Source organism: Bubalus kerabau, chromosome 10, assembly GCF_029407905.1.
Source record: "Bubalus kerabau isolate K-KA32 ecotype Philippines breed swamp buffalo chromosome 10, PCC_UOA_SB_1v2, whole genome shotgun sequence".
Taxonomy (NCBI): domain Eukaryota; kingdom Metazoa; phylum Chordata; class Mammalia; order Artiodactyla; family Bovidae; genus Bubalus; species Bubalus kerabau.
Genome location: NC_073633.1, coordinates 71,443,325 through 71,461,297, shown reverse-complemented (window position 1 = coordinate 71,461,297; position 17,973 = coordinate 71,443,325). Strand labels below are relative to the sequence as shown.

Genomic DNA, 17,973 nt, shown 5'->3' with positions numbered 1-17,973 from the left:
CTATTACATATGCTATACAGATTTAATTTTTGCGCCTGTAATTGGGGCTCAGGTACCCTGTGCCCCAAGGAATCTAAGGGCCGGGACAGCGCTCAGGGAGTTGCAGGGAGGAGGAGCAAAATTGTCTCAGGAACCCTAAGTTAGGACCTATCTACCTACCTAGTTACCTACCTACCTATCTTCCTCCCTCCCACCTTTCTATCACCACCCCCACCCCCTGCAGGAATGGCCCAGAGGCTCCAATCTGGAAGACCAAGAACAGTCGGCAGCCCCTCCAGGTCTCACGCGCGGCAGGACGGAGATTCTGTGCGGGAGGCTCACCCCGCCGCCGGGACGCTGGCTTGTTTATTCAAGTGTGCGTCAGATTAGCCACCTGGGGCACAAATCCTGTGAAGAGTCTTCGAGCGAGGCGAGCTCTTGCAGGTAGGAAAGTGTAGCCGCCGCGCTCAAAATAACGCGGGGCTGGCGGTGCGGGGAGCCGGGTGGCCTCCACCCACGCTGCGCTGACACCCTGGGTGCCTGCCAGGCCGCGCGCCGAGGTCCTCGGGGTGGCAGCCCAACCCCGCCTCTGACCCGAGTGGGTGCAGGAAGAGGAGCAGGAGCGATGTGTCCGCAGCCGCCTGAGAGGAGCGAGAGGCGCCTGGGCTGTCTCTGGGCGCGGGTATCCAGGTCGGGGGAGCCGGGCGTCCTTTTGCTCGCACCGGCGGATCGGCCCCCTCCTTACAGTTTAGTCTCTCAACGCCTCTCCGATTTCTCGGACTCCTTGAAGTTGAGTTTGTGTCATCTCTGGGCCTGGCCCTGGGGACGCCAAGGGCCGGAAAAGAGGTAACGCGGGCCACATGCACTTCGGACCAATCTCTTCGTGTCTGAGCTGGGACTTGGCATTGGTGAGAGAGGCGCTCCTTCAGAGCCCTATTTTCTGTATTACTTTCCTGTCCCCAGCCCGTCCCCAGTGCAATCCCCCAAGCCAGGGGCCTCTGGAATCTGGAGATGGACCCTATTCCCTTCTCTGATGCTGTTACCGCTGCTCCTTTGGGCTTAATGCATTTTTATCTTATGAAATAAGCATATGGTGTCCCTGACTCCCCCCACCCCGAGACTGATGCTTTATAATGCCCAGTCCGAGCCTCTGAAAGAGGCGAAGGAAGGAAAGGGCTGTACACAGTGCAGATGCCTCCTGGAGCTTCTCTTCCAGCCCACTTGTTCCTGCCCTCCTCAGTTTGAGAAAAACGTTGGGGGGCAGCACCTTGCCCCCTAACTTGGATTGCTTGCACTGGTCCTCAGAGACCAGGTCTTGGTGGTTGCCACTGCTTTACTTTAGGGACCCGAGAGTGGATTTCCTGAAGCCATAGGTCCCTTTCATCCCTGCTGTAGACATGGGGGCTACAGATTATGCTTCTAGCTTTGTCCTATACAGCCCCTTGGCTACCTGAGGTGACAAACTATTGTCTCTAGCTGGTAGGCTGATAGTCAAATAACTTAAAAAAATCATTTTGAAAGAATTTTTTTTGTAAACTCTTATTGAAATACAGCACAAGTAGAAAAGTGCACAAATTTCATGTATACAGCCTGATGAGTTTTCACAAAGTGAACACCAAAAAGCATTTGTTACATCTATATGTAATCCTTGAGAGGATTACAGATAATATATTATTCTTGAAGAGGACATTAGTGAAGAGGATCTCCCTTTCCCAATGACCTTGATATATTTAGGCTATTTGTGAAAATATCCAAGTTTCGTTTATACAATAACAAGTTCTTGTGTCACAAACCCCTTTGGACAAAGCTTTCCTTGCAAAAGACTCTTAGCATGAAGTAAGGGGAGACAGATAGTATTGCCCAGTTGACATCTGGTTGGGAAACCACAACAACTCATTTGATACAGTCTGATGTCCATGTAGAACTATGCTTCTGCCTCCAAAATTGATCCCACAGTGACACTGCATTTTGTCCAGCTCACACTGTTCATGCACAACAGGGAGAGAAAGAGAAGAGTGTATATGCTGAGAATGAAGACATTCCAAGGTTCTAACTTTCTTGCTACATTCCATAATAATTTATTTCCAAACAACATCCCTGCTGTAGAATCAAGCGGGTGCAACTAACTTTTTTTTTTTTTTTTTTTTTTTAAGAAAGGAAAGCTAAAACAGAGAGAAGCCAAATATCCTGCACTGTGTACCAATCCCATGTTCTTTGTCATAACCCTTCCTTGGAAAGGGAGGAATTTCAACATCCATGTCCTGTCTGCCATCCACATGTTAAACAAGTTAAGACATAAAAGCAGTCTTTTCATCTGTATGATCTCTCTGCAGTCATCATTAGAGTTCTCTGTCCATTTTTGGTCTGTTTTGATGGATTAAAAATATATTCCAGAAAGTAGCAAGAGAACAGTGTAAAGTATAAGGAACTGAAGTAATCTTACATTTTATTTTATTCATGAGAAAATATTAGAATCCAATATCTTTATCTTTGAGTGAGGTGTATCAAGGGTTGACAACAGTCAAATGTCTGGAGAAGGAAAACTTTACAATCAGGTTTGTATTTCTTCTGCTGACCAGAGAAGAGGAAATGGGCTCACATTTTAGCAAGAAGTATAGAGAAAAATTGTTAAAAGTGAGAGGTGTTAGGGATCAGAAAAATCAGAGATGGAAAATGCTTTGGATATGTCATCTAATCTATTATTTCCTATTATTATTGCTCTCACTAGTTATGACTGTCTACTTTGACAGGTATTAGTTATTTTGGCAGACATTATGTTCCTGGGTCAGATCTATACCAATAAATCATAATGAATGTTAATGCAATGAATACAGATTCAGGTAAACAGCCCTTATTCAGTCAATGCCTGAGATGTGTGAAGTACAAATGATTACAAAATCAACAAGAAATATAGCCCTTTCCTTTAAACAGTTTCACTAGCTAAATAAAACTCAATACCAGGGTGGCTTCTCACCTACTTTACTCATGTAATCATTACCTTTGCAAAATAATAATAGCCAATATTTATTGAACACTACCTGCCATTTTATTACATTAACTCATTTAATGCTTATAAGAACATTATGAAATAGAAATTGTTATTCCCAGATTACAAAGGAGGAAACCAAGACTCTGGAGGTTAAGTCATTTGACCATGATTTTAACTAATGATATATGTTTCTTGATCTTGAGCCCAAAAAAGACCTATGTGGACTCTGGTCCATCCTCATATTTTACAATGAGGAAACAGACCCAGCAGAGGTAAGTAGCCTCTTACTTAAGATCACAGCCTATTCCCGAGGAAGGTCACATAAGTCTTGCCCTAAGGTGGGTTATGTAATAAGAGCTGCTGCTGCTGCTGCTACTGCTGCTAAGTCGCTTCAGTCGTGTCCGACTCTGTGCGACACTATAGACGGCAGCCCACCAGGCTCCACCGTCCCTGGGATTCTTCAGGCAAGAACACTGGAATGGGTTGCCATTTCCTTCTCCAATGCATGAAAGTGAAAAATGAAACTGAAGTCGCTCAGTCGTGTCCGACTCTTAGCAACCCCATGGACTGCAGCCTACCAGGCTCCTCCGTCCATGGGATTTTCCAGGCAAGAGTACTGGAGTGGGGTGCTATTGCCTTCTCCGTGTAATAAGAGCGGGAGAAGATAAATTTCTAGGTCATGATTTTGTTCAGTCTTCTAAGGACCAAGAAGATATCCTGAAATTCTCTGTAACAGTAAGCTGCAAGGATGGAGCTGCTGGTATCCTGGCCTTGAGAAAGCCTCCAGGACAAGCCATGTTAGTCAGAAACTGTGGCCATGGGGATCCACCCTTTTGCAGGCCCAGCTCTCAGCTTGTAGAGGTGAAGTCAGGTTCAGCTAGTCTGAATTTGAATCACCACCTACTAGCTTTGTGACCTTGAGCAACTTATACAAGCTCTCTAAATTTCAGATTCTTATCCATAGAGCTGAAATTTTATGAGGGTCACTGTGAGGGCTAGACAGCAAATATGAAACAAATGGCAAATATTAATAAGAGAAAAACAAATGCCACATGCCTCCTGAGATCCCTTATAATTCCAATTCCATAGCTTCAGCAGACACTCAATAGGCAAAGATTTGAAGACTTGATGTGGTTTTTAATCAAGGACTTAGAAGCAAGGACTATTACACCTATAGAATTAGAAATCTTTTCATTTGCAAAAACCTATTTTGTGTGTTCTAGATGTAGTAATACTATGATTACCATATTTAACAGTTTATAAAGCACAAGCTAGGCATATTCCTTACCTGATTAATAATGTCTAGGTGTCAGCCTTTCAGGGGTATCAGCACTGAAATTATAAGTGAAATGACTTTCAAAACAGTAGTTTTTAAGCTTTAGTATACTGGGAATCAGAGAACCTTGTGAAATATGTAGATTTCTGGATCCAGATCTTAGACATCCAGGCCAGGAAATCTGGATTTTTATCTGCACCTCCAGCCTTGTTCTGAAGTTTATGGCCCTCAGAACATACATTGAGAAAGGCTGTTCTAAGGGCTCACTGTCCAGCCCAATGAACGAATGCCTTCCACTTAGCAGTAGCAGCAGAGGAGCTCTTGAACGATGATGGATTTCTCTTCCTAATCTATATGCTTTGAGGATACAGTTTCATTTGTCCCGTCCATATTATGTTCTATAAAAACACCAAGATTCCCAAGTAAACTTGAGATGGGGAAAAGACTGGACTGATTACCCTCACCAATTCTGATCACTAGGCTGTAATCAATTTAGCTCTCTAACCAACAAGTGATTTTTTCTTTGGCATGAGAGAGAAAGAGAGTGAGTGGAAGGAGTTGATAAGATGGTTTACACCCATCTAAAATGTGGGCTAGAAATAAAGCTGTCTCAAGAGAGCTGAAGCTGAGTTCTCTCCACACACATTGAAAGATTCATATCAGGGTCTCAACCAGGTATGACAGGTGGCTTAATTAGAAACCCCTGAACTATGAGTTTCACAAACTCGTGGGTGGGCCAATGGCCACTTTAGTATCTGGGCTTCAGCAAAATGAGATAACAGCTATCATCCAAAAACATTTAGGTTAAAAAAAAAAAATACTATTATCTGGTGCTTTAAAATAAAATGAAATAAGGACATTCTTTTAAGAATAGCATATCACTGTTGAATTCAAGTTTAAATATTAAGGAACATATTTTGTTAATGATTAAAACAGTAGTGATTGATTTAGGGGACTTGGTAAACATTTAATCTGTCCTTATTCCTTACTGAAGGAGCACACTGCCTAGTGCCCCAGGATGGGCATTAGGTAACTATTTAATGGAGTTTTAATTTTGTGTTGTTATTAATAATTAATGTAATTTTGATTAAGTTGGAAGCTGGAGGTATATTGTCAGCATCCTTTCAGGGCAGTGGTATTGCCCTGACCTGTTTAATCAGAGATTCTTAGAGGAAGTGGGCTCAGCAGTGATTTAAATGAAAGAAGGTTGATATTTAATAAAACTTCAATTAAAAATTTAAATCATTTTCAAATTAAAAAGGGTCATGGAAATTATCTGGCCTAATTCTTTCATTATGCAGATGAGAAAACTGAGACCCATGAGAATTAAAGGGCTTGCCCAAAGCCATTCAGCTTGTCTTCCTTGTTTGATGTTCTGTTGGGTTAAAAGACTTCACAGGCCTGACTTGGAAAAGATGGCAGGAGACCTTGGCTCTGCTTTCACAGTTGTTTCTCTGATCTGATGCACTTCCCACCCTTTTGTAACCTGTGTTCCACACAGGAAGTAGTTCCTGTTTTCTAAATATTGGAAGTGTGTGAAGGTAGTTTTTAGAGAAGAGCTACCTTGGACCCGTATCTTTTTAAGTTAAGACCTAAATGCCCTGCTTGAGACAGTGAAGGGTAATGACTATCCCAGGGAAAGAAATCCAGCACTTTAGTATACCCATGCTCCATCCTTTAGTATGCCCCTGCATACCTGGAGCTCTGGGCCTGACCTTCAGCCCTGCCCTGCAGCCAGAGTAGCTCCAGAGCAGAGGCTGTGATTTAATTCAGGGCTCTGGGCGAGTCTCATTAACCTGGCTGTACTTCCCCTTCAGTGTTTGTAAAACAGAGAGATGATGCTGATATCTTCCTCACTGCTCCATCAGAGGCACTGTGTGAATTTAGCTCCTGTTTGGGAAGGTTTTAAAGCTATACATTCCACCTCCCTGCTAATATGATTAATAGCACTTTCTTAATGGAAAGGGCCAACTCCTCATCTTCCTTCTTCCTTTAAAAACAGACCAAAGGGTATCTTTTCTTGTGTCCCTGTGGCCGTAAAGGTTGTTGCTTCTATGGTTGTTACCTCTTTAGAACATCAGATTGCTGAGGTTAAGGATTCTTAGGTGCACCACAAGTAAACTACAACATCAAAAATCAACAATAACAACAAAAATAACTAACTGCCTTGTCGGTTCTTTGAACTTCTGAGTTACAAACAGACTTTTTTGTTTGTGTAAAACCGTGGCCCCATCCTGTCTCCAAGCCACCTCTGTCCTCAGAAGGGTTAGGTCTGGAGGGGCAGAGTGTCTACTAGGGGTGACTTTCTGAGGGTCATCACAAAGGCTTTACACAAGCATTAAAAAAAAAAAAATGTTTTGGAAGGAAAGTCATCTTTTAATAGCCAAAGAGGTACCTCTTTTAGGCACACAGCTCTGAGCACAGCCTGTTTCTCAACGTTTGGAAATCCTTTAACAGTTTATGGAAGGCCTCCCTTTAAACCAATCCAACAGCTCCTTTCTCCATAACCTGATTTTAGAGGTGTTTCATTATCTCTAATTATTCGGGGTAAATGGTGATTACTCAGTGTTTTAATCATCAGTTTGGGCAGCAGTTACTCCTAAAGTCAGGGAAGCCCAGACTCCCATGGGTATTTTTGGAAGGTACTGCGACTAGTCGGTGCATGCTTTCTAGTACCTCTGCACGTGGTCCCCAGGTGAGCCCCGATCGCTTCCCAGAGCTGGACACAGCGGCGTCCCAGCTCGGGCGGCGGCAGCGGCGGACTCCGGCGCTGACTGGGTTTCCGGGACCAGGGCCTGCGAGGCGAGGCCCGGCGGCTGGATGGGAGGATGTGGGCGGGGCTCCCATCCCAGAAAGGGAGGCGAGCGAGGGAGGAGGGAAGAAGGGAGGGGCTGCCGGGGAAGAGGAGGAGGAAGGAAAGAAAGAAAGAGAGAGGGAAAGAGGAGGAAGAAGATGCAAGAAGGCAGAGGAGGAAGGAGGGGGGGAACGGGAGCGGAGCTCGGCCCGGAAGCTAGGTGAGTTTGGCATCTGAGCCGAGGGACCCGAGCCTGCGACGTCGCTGCTGATCAGTGCTGAGTATCTCGCCTCTCTCCCTGATGGGATTCCCGTCCGCGCCGTCTCGAGCCTGCTGCGCCCCAGTCTTCGGCCCTCGCCCAGGTTCACTGCAGCTGTTCAGAGGTCCCCAGGAGCTGCTGCTGGCGAACCCGCTACTGCAGGGACCTATGGTGAGCAAGGCTAAACCTGGCGAAGGGCGGAGTGGGGTGCTGAGGCGCATCCTTGAGGGGAGAAGTAGGGGGTTCTGGTTGTGGTCGAGGCAAAATATGTTACCCGCCCCCCCCCCAACGGTGGTACTAGAGGTTACTAGAGGTAGGGATGCTGATGCTGAAAGACACTTCCATATACACTATTGCCTATGCCCTGACCACTTTCTCCGTTCGGTAGCCCCGGGCGACTTCAGCGTTTAGTAGGTTCGGGACAGGAGAAAAGGGGAGAGAAGCCTTTCGTTGGAGGTCGTTGGGAAAGACTATGGGATCTTAAGCGGAACATGCCGCTCGTGGACTAGCATTTGCGACTGTCCGGCAGGAAGAGTCGGAGAGAAAAGGGAGAGGTGGCTCTGAGGTCCGGAGAAAGTGAGGGGATTGAGGGGCGTCGAGGTGGAGAGAGAACACCTAACCTGGGCTGGTTCGGTGGTGGGAAGCGCAGTTCTGCGGTTTCTGGAGCGTGCGCGCCGCCGGAGCGCTGCGTCTAGGGGAGTGTCACCCAACCCAGCCAGCCCCCAGTAGGCGAAAGCCCCTGAGCGCAGGCGAACCGCAGTTGCCCAACACGCCTACTCCACGAGCTATTCTCGTGGACTTGGAGCATCCAGGGAGTCGCTCTTCCATCATTTCATGGTGTAGGGTCTGTCGGGACGATGGCCGGGATGCTAGCCGCTCTGGGGATGCAGGTTCCTGGGTTGTCGTGTCCTTCGGAGAGTCGCTGGCAATATGCACATCGGACGCGCTGCTTTTACTGGCCCTCCCGGCCCAAAGCCGACGAGAGAGGGTCCTGAGGTTCTCAGGTCCCTGCAGACCCCTGCCCGCGGGAGCTGGGCCAGCGGCCTTAGACGCTTCCCGGGCACCAACTGGTGGATGGTTAGCATCGCGTTTTATGAGCTGAAGTCTTTGTGAGACATTAAAACCCCGAAAGACATTGAGTTGGTAAACTGAGGCCAGCTCTGAACAAACTTTGGAGTTAGGAGAAAACTCGAGCAAGAAAGCAAAAGACAATTGCCACAAGATCCATCCCAGACCCCCAAGAAAAATTTCTGGAGCCGAAAGTGATTTTCGGCTTTTATCTCTTAATTAAGAAAATTGGGGGATAAAAATGTTATTAGAGAAGAATCCTTCTGAATCTGACACCGAAACACAACTCCCTCTTCCCCAGGTTTTTGGGTTTTAGCGCAGCGCGCTCTCGCGCGGCGCCCTGGAAGATTCTTAGGGTCGGAGGATGGTCTGGGGACTGCGGGGCTCCCGCCCTTTCCACTGTCCCTTCGCCCGCGGGGACCGGCCCTTCGTCTGCTTTTCCCATTTCTGGAGCTCCTCCCGCGGGCATTTTGAGGGGTCTAAGCGTCTCAAAACTCTTTGCTCTTCCAAACCCTTTCGCAGTCAGCCCCAGCCGTGGCTCGGGAGCGGGAAAACCTAAAGCCGGTCAAAAAGCAGCGCGACTCTCGCCGGGTGTGGACCGTCGCGCAGGGGCGCCAGCGGCCTCCGCAACTCGGCCAGCGCGGTGTCTGGCGGCGCTGGGCAACCGCGGCCGGAGAGAGGGCTAAGCGCTTGATCCTTTCCCCCTCTTCCTCCAAGTGCCCCCAAGTTTGCGAGGGAGAGTGAGGTGGGCAACTTGAGCCCTTGAGCTCTGAAGCGACCCGAAGCAGCATCTGGGAACAGCCCCAGGAAAGGGCAGCCGGTGCCCTGCGCTTTGCAGCGGGAATCGTGGGACTCGGGACCCTGGGGCGGGCCGGGCTGCCGCAGTTGGTAGGTCAGGTTTGTTTTTTTTTTTTCCCTTCTTCTTCTTCTTCTTTTAAGGCCCCTGTGCTGAGCGACCCACGCATGCAGCATCTTTGGCTAGAATCAGAACCCTAGTAATTCCTTGAGCTGTGGGTTGGTAAAATTCTTGAAGAAATATTTGCTGCGACTCTGCAGCTGGTGCAAAGGAGGAAGGGGGTGGGGGAGGAAGTGGCGGGGGAGGAGTAGTGGTTTAAAAAAGACGAGCTGGGGAGAGAGCGAGAAAGAGACGCAGACGCAGAGGTCGAGCGCAGGCCGAAAGCTGTTCACGGTTTTCACGACTCCTGGGAATGCGGTGGGATTTCCTTTCTGCGGCGGGTCGGGAGTTGTAAAACCTCCGCGACCTTGAGACCTGAAACATGTGATGCGCCTTTTCTCAGGAGATGCCTCTTTTCGAGTCTGTCTCGAGCCTTGCATCCCTGCGCCCGCCGCCGTGCCTTGAATGGCCCGCCGACCACTTTGGGGATTTGCTTTGCTTGACGGGGGATCGCCGTAGTGCGGAGTTTTTCTCCCTAAAGGAACGGGAAGAAGGAGCCTAGAGGCGGCTTTCTCACCACCTTCCCACACCTATAACCGCCTAAATATCTCCCCCTCCCGTCCCGCGCGACAGGGTTCGCAGCTTCGGGCTGGGAGCTAAAGCGGCTGTCCAGTTCTTCTCGACATTCTCAGGCGTTCGCCAGGGGGTGACTAGCTGTCACTGGGAGCAGTATTTGGCCTCTCCGAGACCCTGGGGAGGAAGTGGGGTGCGCGCGGCGTGTGTGTTTGTGTGTCCCTCAGCGCTTTCCTTTTTAAATGACCCTCGGTGGTGAGGCTTTCGGCGGCTGAAACTCCGCGGGCCCCTATCCCGGCCCCACTGGAGGCGGGCTCGCGCTAAAAGGCGCAGCCCCTACGGTACTCCCCAGACCCTTGGCTTCAGGCCGCTGGCACGAGGGCCCAGCCCGACGCCCCGAAGGCTACAGGTAGGGGCGAGGACCACGTCCTCCACGCGCCGCACCCGGACACCCGCCGAGGGCTCCGCAGAGCGCCACGGCGAGCTCCTCCCGGACCGCTGGAGGTTTGGGGCTGCGGGCGGGGAGGCTGGCCTCTCCGGGAGGGGGTGGGGCCACGGGCGGGAGGGGTTGGGGGCGGGGGCGGGCGCGCAGGCCCTTTCACCGCCCGCCTCGGGGAGGGCGGGCTCCTCCGTGCGTGGGGCGGGGCCTCTGCGCTCACGTGACTCATAGGGGCTGGAAGAAAAACAGAGTCCGTCTGCGCCAGTCTCATTATATTCAAATATTCATTTTAGGAGCCATTCCGTAGTGCCATCCAGAGCAACGCACTGCCGCAGCTCCTCTGAGCCTTTCCAGCAAGTTTGTTCAAGATTGGCTGTCAAGAATCATGGACTGTTATTATATGCCTTGTTTTCTGTCAGTGAGTAGACACCTCTTCCTTCCCTCCTCCCGGGAATTCACTCTGCCCTCCCCACCCGCGCTCGCCTTGTGTCCCTCCCGTCGGACCTTCCTTCCAGAGTCCACACTCTTCTTTCTGGCAGCGCTGTCGCTTTCTTCTAGGCCGGGCAGCCACTGCGCTCGGAGCCTACCGGTTCTGGTTAAAGTGCCGCTTGCTCCCACTGGCTCTCTCTCTGATCACTGCGTTGCAAGAAAGGGGAGCGAGAAGGGGCTGAACAAACGGAAAGTCCTCAGTCGGGGGAGTTGACTGCCCCGCTCCCCACATGACTGGGAGCACCCAGTGCCCCTGTGGCGCGCTCCTAGCTGCTTGTCAAAACTCACAGAGGTCGCCCTTGGAATCATCCCCTCCCACACCCCCTTCCCTGGGAGTGAGCGAGAGGGCGCGATCAGATGCTTTTTGCTGGGCATTTCAAAACTCCTCAGCCACAGTAAAATAAACCCTCTGGCCACTCGGTACGCTCCCAGATCCTGCCGCCCGGTGTCTTCACCCTGCTCCTGCTTCTTTGCTTTCCCTCCCTCCTCCGAACCAGCTGGAAGTTGTGGAAGTCGGGCTAGGAAGGGCGGAGGAAGAAGGGGGGTGGAGGACAAGGGAGAGAGAGGCTGAAGGTCTGAAGTGGAGAGGAGAGCGCTGGCATTTGAACTCTCCCTCCCCCACCCTTCTTTACCTTTTCACTGTTAACTGTTTATCCCTAAAGAAGCCAGGCTGAGATCATGGCTCAGATAGCAGTTGGGACAAAAAAAGATTAACAGGATGGAGGCTATCTGATTTGGGGTTATTTGACTGTAAACAAGTTAGACCAAGTAATTACAGGGCAATTCCTACTTTCAGGCCGTGCATGGCTGCAGCTGGTGGTGGTGGTGGGGGGTGTGTGTCGGGGGAAGACACAAACTTGATCTTTCTGACCTGTGTTACTTCTGGACCCTCTAGCTGTAGCTCTCCACGCCTATGCAGAGACATCTCTATTTCTCTCTAGTTATTGGTGTTTATTTATTCTTTACCCTTCCACCTCCTCCCCTCCCCAGAGACACCATGATTCCTGGTAACCGAATGCTGATGGTCGTTTTATTATGCCAAGTCCTGCTAGGAGGCGCGAGCCATGCTAGTTTGATACCTGAGACGGGGAAGAAAAAAGTCGCCGAGATTCAGGGCCACGCGGGAGGACGCCGCTCAGGGCAGAGCCATGAGCTCCTTCGGGACTTCGAGGCCACACTTCTGCAGATGTTCGGGCTGCGCCGCCGCCCGCAGCCTAGCAAGAGCGCAGTCATCCCGGATTACATGCGGGATCTTTACAGACTTCAGTCTGGGGAGGAGGAAGAGGAAGAGCAGATCCAGGGCATCGGTCTGGAGTATCCTGAGCGCCCCGCCAGTCGGGCTAACACCGTGAGGAGCTTCCACCACGAAGGTCAGTCCCTTACCTGGAATCTGGACTGGGGTGGGGCAGTGGAAGCTGTGGGAAGACGAGGAGTTCAGGTTACATCAGAGCCCCAAATCCAGGAGACTGGGAAAAGAGAGCTGCTTACCTTCAAGAGTCTCCAGAGCTGTGGCTGAATTTATTTTTTGGAGACAGAAGGGAAGGGAGGGGTCGGCAAGAAGGGAATGACACCACTCAGACGTGGGTTAGTCCCTGCGGTGTGTTTTTGCTATATCAAAGCCTTTTATGCCAGGTTTTCTGCCTTTTTTTTTTCCAAAGCACCTACTGAATTTAATATTACAGCTGTGTGTTTGTCAGGTTTATTCAATAGGGGCCTTGTAATCCGATCTGAATGTTTCCTAGCGGATGTTTCTTTTCCAAAGTAAATCTGAGTTATTAATCCACCAGCATCATTACTGTGTTGGAATTTATTTTCCTCTCTGTAACATGATCAACAAGGCATGCTCTGTGTTTCCAAGATCGCTGGGGAAATGTTTGGTAACATACTCGAAAGTGGAAGAAGAGGGAGAGGGTGGCTGTGTGCATGTTCCCTCCTGCCTCTGCTCTGTTGGCCCCTCTTCTTCTTTACAACCACTTGTAAAGAAAACTGTGTACACAAAGCCAAGAGGGCTTTAAAAGGGGAGTCTGATGGTGGTGGAGTAAGGAGTTGACACATGGAAATTATTAGACATGTAAAGGAGGTTGGGAGATTCTGTCTTTGGTGCTTGCTGAATGCTAGCTAGGCTTGGCTGGTCTGCTCACTGCCTCATTTATCTGCTCTGTGAAATTAAAGGTATGCTTATTTCTCCCAAATAGGCTTCCACTATATAAACAGAGTTCACTACTCATCACCCAACTCTTAGCTATTTCTTGACTTTGCAGTCTCTGAAAAAGCTCATGGGCTTTTTTTCTCTGTTCTTTTATTTTTTTTTCCTCCCCAATGGTGCCTAGAACATCTGGAGAACATCCCAGGGACCAGCGAAAACTCTGCTTTTCGTTTCCTCTTTAACCTCAGCAGCATCCCAGAGAACGAGGTGATCTCGTCTGCCGAGCTTCGACTCTTCCGGGAGCAGGTGGACCAGGGCCCTGACTGGGAGCAGGGCTTTCATCGTATAAACATTTATGAGGTTATGAAGCCCCCGGCAGAAGTGGTGCCTGGGCACCTCATCACACGACTACTGGACACAAGACTGGTCCACCACAATGTGACGCGGTGGGAAACTTTTGATGTGAGCCCTGCAGTCCTTCGCTGGACCCGGGAGAAGCAGCCCAACTATGGGCTGGCCATTGAGGTGACCCACCTCCATCAGACACGGACCCACCAGGGCCAGCATGTCAGGATTAGCCGATCGTTACCTCAAGGGAGTGGGGATTGGGCCCAGCTCCGGCCCCTCCTGGTCACCTTTGGCCATGATGGCCGGGGACATGCCTTGACCCGACGCCGGAGGGCCAAGCGTAGCCCCAAGCATCACCCACAGAGGGCCCGGAAGAAGAATAAGAACTGCCGGCGCCACTCGCTCTACGTGGACTTCAGTGATGTGGGCTGGAATGACTGGATTGTGGCCCCACCGGGCTACCAGGCATTCTACTGCCACGGAGACTGCCCCTTTCCACTGGCCGACCACCTCAACTCAACCAACCACGCCATTGTGCAGACCCTGGTCAACTCTGTCAATTCCAGTATCCCCAAAGCCTGTTGTGTTCCCACCGAACTCAGCGCCATCTCCATGCTGTACCTGGATGAGTATGACAAGGTGGTTCTGAAAAATTATCAGGAGATGGTAGTGGAGGGATGTGGGTGCCGCTGAGATCAGGCCTTCCTTGGGGACACACACACACACACACACACACACACACATCCCATCCACTACTCACCCACACACTACACAGACTGCTTCCTTATAGCTGGACTTTTATCTTAAAAAAAAAAAAAGGAAAAAAAAATCTAAACATTCACCTTGACCTTATTTATGACTTTACGTGCAAATGTTTTGACCATATTGATCATATATTTTGACAAAATATATTTATAACTACATATTAAAAGAAAAAAATAAAATGAGTCATTATTTTAAAGGTAAACTAAGTTCTTTTTATCTTCAATTCTTTCTCTTTTCTTACACTCCGTCTCTTTTGGAGGAGATTTTTTTTTGTTAAGGTGGGGTTGGGGTACAGCAGAGGGTGGTACCTGGGGGTGGTTAAGTTGGAAGACAGGAAGTAGAATGATGGTGGAGGATGGGAATCGCCAGGGTGAATTGCTCTCCACTTCTGTTTAATGTTAACAAGGACAAGGAGGCCGCACCCTCTCCCATCTGGATGGCACATGCCTTGGAGAAACAGTGGGATGAAAGGAGTAGGCCAGATTAAAGACTCAGTTTTGGGCTCCTTGTATATCCTCTGCTTTTGTTCACCTGTTAGAGGTGTGTCCCAGCAGAGTGTGATGGGTAGAAGTCTCAGCTCTAGGGAAATGGTTCCCACTTCTGCTTTTATGATACCTCAGGGTGTCTCCAATTGCTATAGGCACCGATATTTTCACACCAAAATGAATTTGCACACTCACATTTTCATGTGTTGGTGTGCGTGTGTTAGGAATTTTTTGGTTGCTTTTGTGTGTGTGTCTTTTGAGAAGTGGATTTTATCCAAAAAGGCAAATAATCTGCCTTACTTTCAAAAGGTTTGGTGATCTGCTATTTTAATATACCACATGGTGGAAAATTCTCCAGTGTCTCTGAACTTTCCCCTCTTGTCTCCTGTTCCCCCAGATGAAGGCTTGCATTGAGTTCAAAATTCCAAGAGATTGAGCCAGGTGAGGACTGGCAATGGGGTCAGATACTGAAAGATCAGAATTTATAAGTGGGCATTATGAAAGTGTCCCACTGAATAGAGTCAAATACCAACTCCCTTGATCTCTGCTCTCCTCCCCATCTTCCCTGAAGCTGGGCAGTAAGTGATATACCTGGTGGATGTGATGTTCTGAGCCAGGGTTTCTTCAAGCAGAAAGCTCAGTTTGGGGCCAGACTAAAGAAGGAAAATGCTGATGTGCTTGAGCAGTCTGTCCCTGAGTTCAAGGCTTCCAGTGAGGCACAGAAGTGGCTTTCTGGAAGGACAAGGATATAGGGGCTCAGAACCAGAGGACATTTGCATTTTCTTACTCTCCACCAGCAACTACATTATGCCTTGGGATTTTAGTTTGTTTGGGCTCATTTTGTGTGTGTGTGCATGGGCTTGGATGGGTTTGGGGCAAAAGCAGTGTGTCTCTGTGTAGTGTGTGGGGTGGGCTGTTAGGAGTGCATTCTTTGTCCAAGGATGTAGGTGTGAGTGGCAGGGGTGGTGCTGTGTGCCCCCCCCCCCCCCCCCACCACCATTCCTGTACACGCACTCTTCCATGTGCTCTTGGGGGTGGGGTGGGTGAAGCAGGACTCATTTTTGTTTTTAATTACTGAAGTCCTACAATCCTCCGAAAGGAGCAGCTTAGTGGAAACCAATAAAAATAGAAGTGGAGCGGTTGCCAAAGCCCCAGCTCCCTGGAGAGCGCAGGTGGAGAGAGGAGATCAGAGCCCCAGGCAAAGGCAGCAAGACTCCACAGTTCCTCCAAAACTCCCTGCAAAGAGGGTTACTTCCCCCCTCCCCCAGCCCCCCAGGTCGCTGCCCCTTTGATTAATAGTAAGGAGGTCGAATAAATCATTTAGGGGAAGCCCATTACGGGTTCCCCTCAGGCAGCCTCGTCTTGTTTTGCCCGTTTTCCAGCAACTTTCTGAAACGTCCCTGTCATTGAAGAGGACCCTGCAGATCTCTAGTACTTGGGCAAATTATCTGAGGGCAAATCCTGAGCCCAGTGGCTGCCAGGCTCCGGTCACTTTCTAGTAACCACCTTTCCCCAAACATCCACCCTCCTCTACTGGCTTATTTTCAGGAATGGATAATGTTGTTTATTTGTTCAGCCAAATATTTGGTCTGGGGAATTTACCGTGAAATTCTGTGAATTGCATATACCTAGTTAACAAAATAGTCCTAATGTCACAAAATGTTAGCATGGAAAACAATGAGCTATGGTCAGTTTTAACTCTTCGAAGTCTGTTTGAAGGCATAGTCCGGCAAGATGAGGAATTGAATGTGTATGATTATTTAATTTAGGTTTCAGGTGTTTTTTTTTTTTCTTTTTCTTTTTACACTTTTGACTAATAATGCTCGACCGAGTACCTTACGGAGTCTGTAGGGTGATTCTTGTCCTTGCTTTTAGATCAAACCCCATCCACCCACCCCACCGAGTGTCCCCGCCGCCCCCGCCCCCGCCCCCAGAATAATGTTCCCATTACTTAAAGATGGGGCGGGAGCATCACTCGAGTTTAACAAAGTTGTAACCACATCAGAGGAGCTGCTCGGTAGATCCCTGTCCAACCCTTAAACTGGAACCGGCTTCCTAGGAGCGTAAGAAAAAAAAGCTGGGGGAGGGGGTGGCCCACATTCCCCGACTTTCGTTGCATAATTCGCCCTGAACCTGCCAGGTGACCTGCTGACTTTGTTTTCTGTCTTGACTGTGCTTCATTCCACCACCCTCTTGCCGCCGGGCAGCGCCACACTGAGAGGGCTCAGGGCAGCCGAGGAGCTGGCAGCCCCCAAGGATCACCCGGCCTTGGCGGGTTGTCAAGGTTGGTGGCGGGCTCCACCTCCTCCACCCGCCCCCCACCCCCCTCCAACAACGCCCCTTTCCGGAGCTCCAGCCCCACTGCAGTGGGGATGGCAGGGGGCGTCCTCCCTGCTGGGGATCAAATGGCGCACCTGGGGGCTGCGTGTAGCAGCATCGAGGGCTCCCCCGGTGCGGCCAGATCGCAGGGGGACCCCGTGCGCAGGTGAAGCCGGATCTGATTATCTCACGCGGGTGCGAGTTGTAAAGGCAGGTCCTCAGGTTTCTCGCCAAATAAGGTCAAGCAGCCATGCAGGGTGTGGAGTCTGGGGAGAAAGCTCGCCTGGGTAGACCCCTGTAAGAGGGGTCGAGATTTTGGGTTTTCAGTAGGGGTGGAGAGCAAGAGTTAGGGAGCTCACCGTGGGCTCACACCTTGGAGAGACTGAACGGGGCACGCGCGGGTGGGGAGCAGAACGAGGGCAGACTTGCAGACAGGGCAGGCTCGCCGCCCTCTCCGCTGCCTCAGGACATAGAGCCCAGGGTGGGGGTGGGGCCGGGGGAGGGGGTTCGGCTGAACAGCCACCACGCCTTTCCCATCTGTTGGGGAGGGGAGGGGAATAGAGGAGGCTGGGGTGTGCACCAGTGGAGTTGGCTGATTTCTTTCAGAAATGAGATGCCAAGCCGGTAATACTTGACAGCACCTCAGCTGACCTCCTCTAGACCAGGGAGTCACAGTGCCGCGCGTCGCTCGCCACTCAAAGGCCCACTCAAAGGCCGGAGCTCAGGATGGTGTTAGTATTACCATAAGGGGAACCTAGGAGAATACAGCTTCTGACCCAAGTCTCCAAACTTTCCTTAATGATGCTTTTGTTTCAGCAAAGAGCAAATTGTGTAAGATATACACACTCTTTTTAAAGTGAAATGCATGCTAAGTCGCTTCAGGTGTGTCCAACTCTCTGAGACTCCATGGACGATAGCCCACTAGGCTCCTTTGTCCATGGGATTCTCCAGGTAAGAATAATGCAGTGGGTTGCCATGCCCTTCTCCAGGGGATCTTCTGACCCATGGATCGAACCTGCGACTCTTTTGTCTCCTGCATTGGCATGTGGGTTCTTTACCACTAGTGCCACCTGGGAAGCCCTTTAAAGCGAAAAGAAGAGTGTGAAAACAACGTTGGTGACCTTACATTACCTGAGAATCCGAAGGTTG

General features: G+C 49.9%; 1 protein-coding gene and 1 long non-coding RNA gene across 6 annotated transcripts; one reads left to right on the top strand and one right to left on the bottom strand.

Moving 5' to 3' along the window:
- The first annotated feature begins 244 nt into the window (after positions 1 to 244).
- BMP4 (bone morphogenetic protein 4) lies at positions 245 to 14,162 on the top strand. Of its 5 annotated transcripts, none has more exons than XM_055538093.1 (4): positions 245 to 423; positions 10,566 to 10,690; positions 11,805 to 12,131; positions 13,092 to 14,162. In XM_055538093.1, the coding sequence occupies exons 3-4, from the start codon at positions 11,948 to 11,950 to the stop codon at positions 13,946 to 13,948; spliced, it is 1,041 nt and encodes a 346-aa protein (XP_055394068.1). In that variant the 5' UTR covers positions 245 to 423; positions 10,566 to 10,690; positions 11,805 to 11,947; the 3' UTR covers positions 13,949 to 14,162. The 5 variants fall into 5 exon arrangements, with proteins under 5 accessions (XP_055394068.1, XP_055394070.1, XP_055394072.1 ...); XM_055538095.1 differs by lacking the exon at positions 245 to 423 and adding an exon at positions 7,167 to 7,468 and having other exon boundaries at positions 11,752 to 12,131; XM_055538097.1 differs by lacking the exon at positions 245 to 423 and adding an exon at positions 7,197 to 7,258.
- On the bottom strand, positions 9,590 to 11,314 carry LOC129621537 (uncharacterized). The gene is made up of 3 exons (XR_008699425.1): positions 11,217 to 11,314; positions 10,777 to 10,908; positions 9,590 to 9,795 (listed from the first exon to the last, which is right to left on the bottom strand). It is a non-coding gene; the product is annotated as an uncharacterized LOC129621537 (long non-coding RNA).
- Positions 14,163 to 17,973: the final 3,811 nt, after the last annotated feature.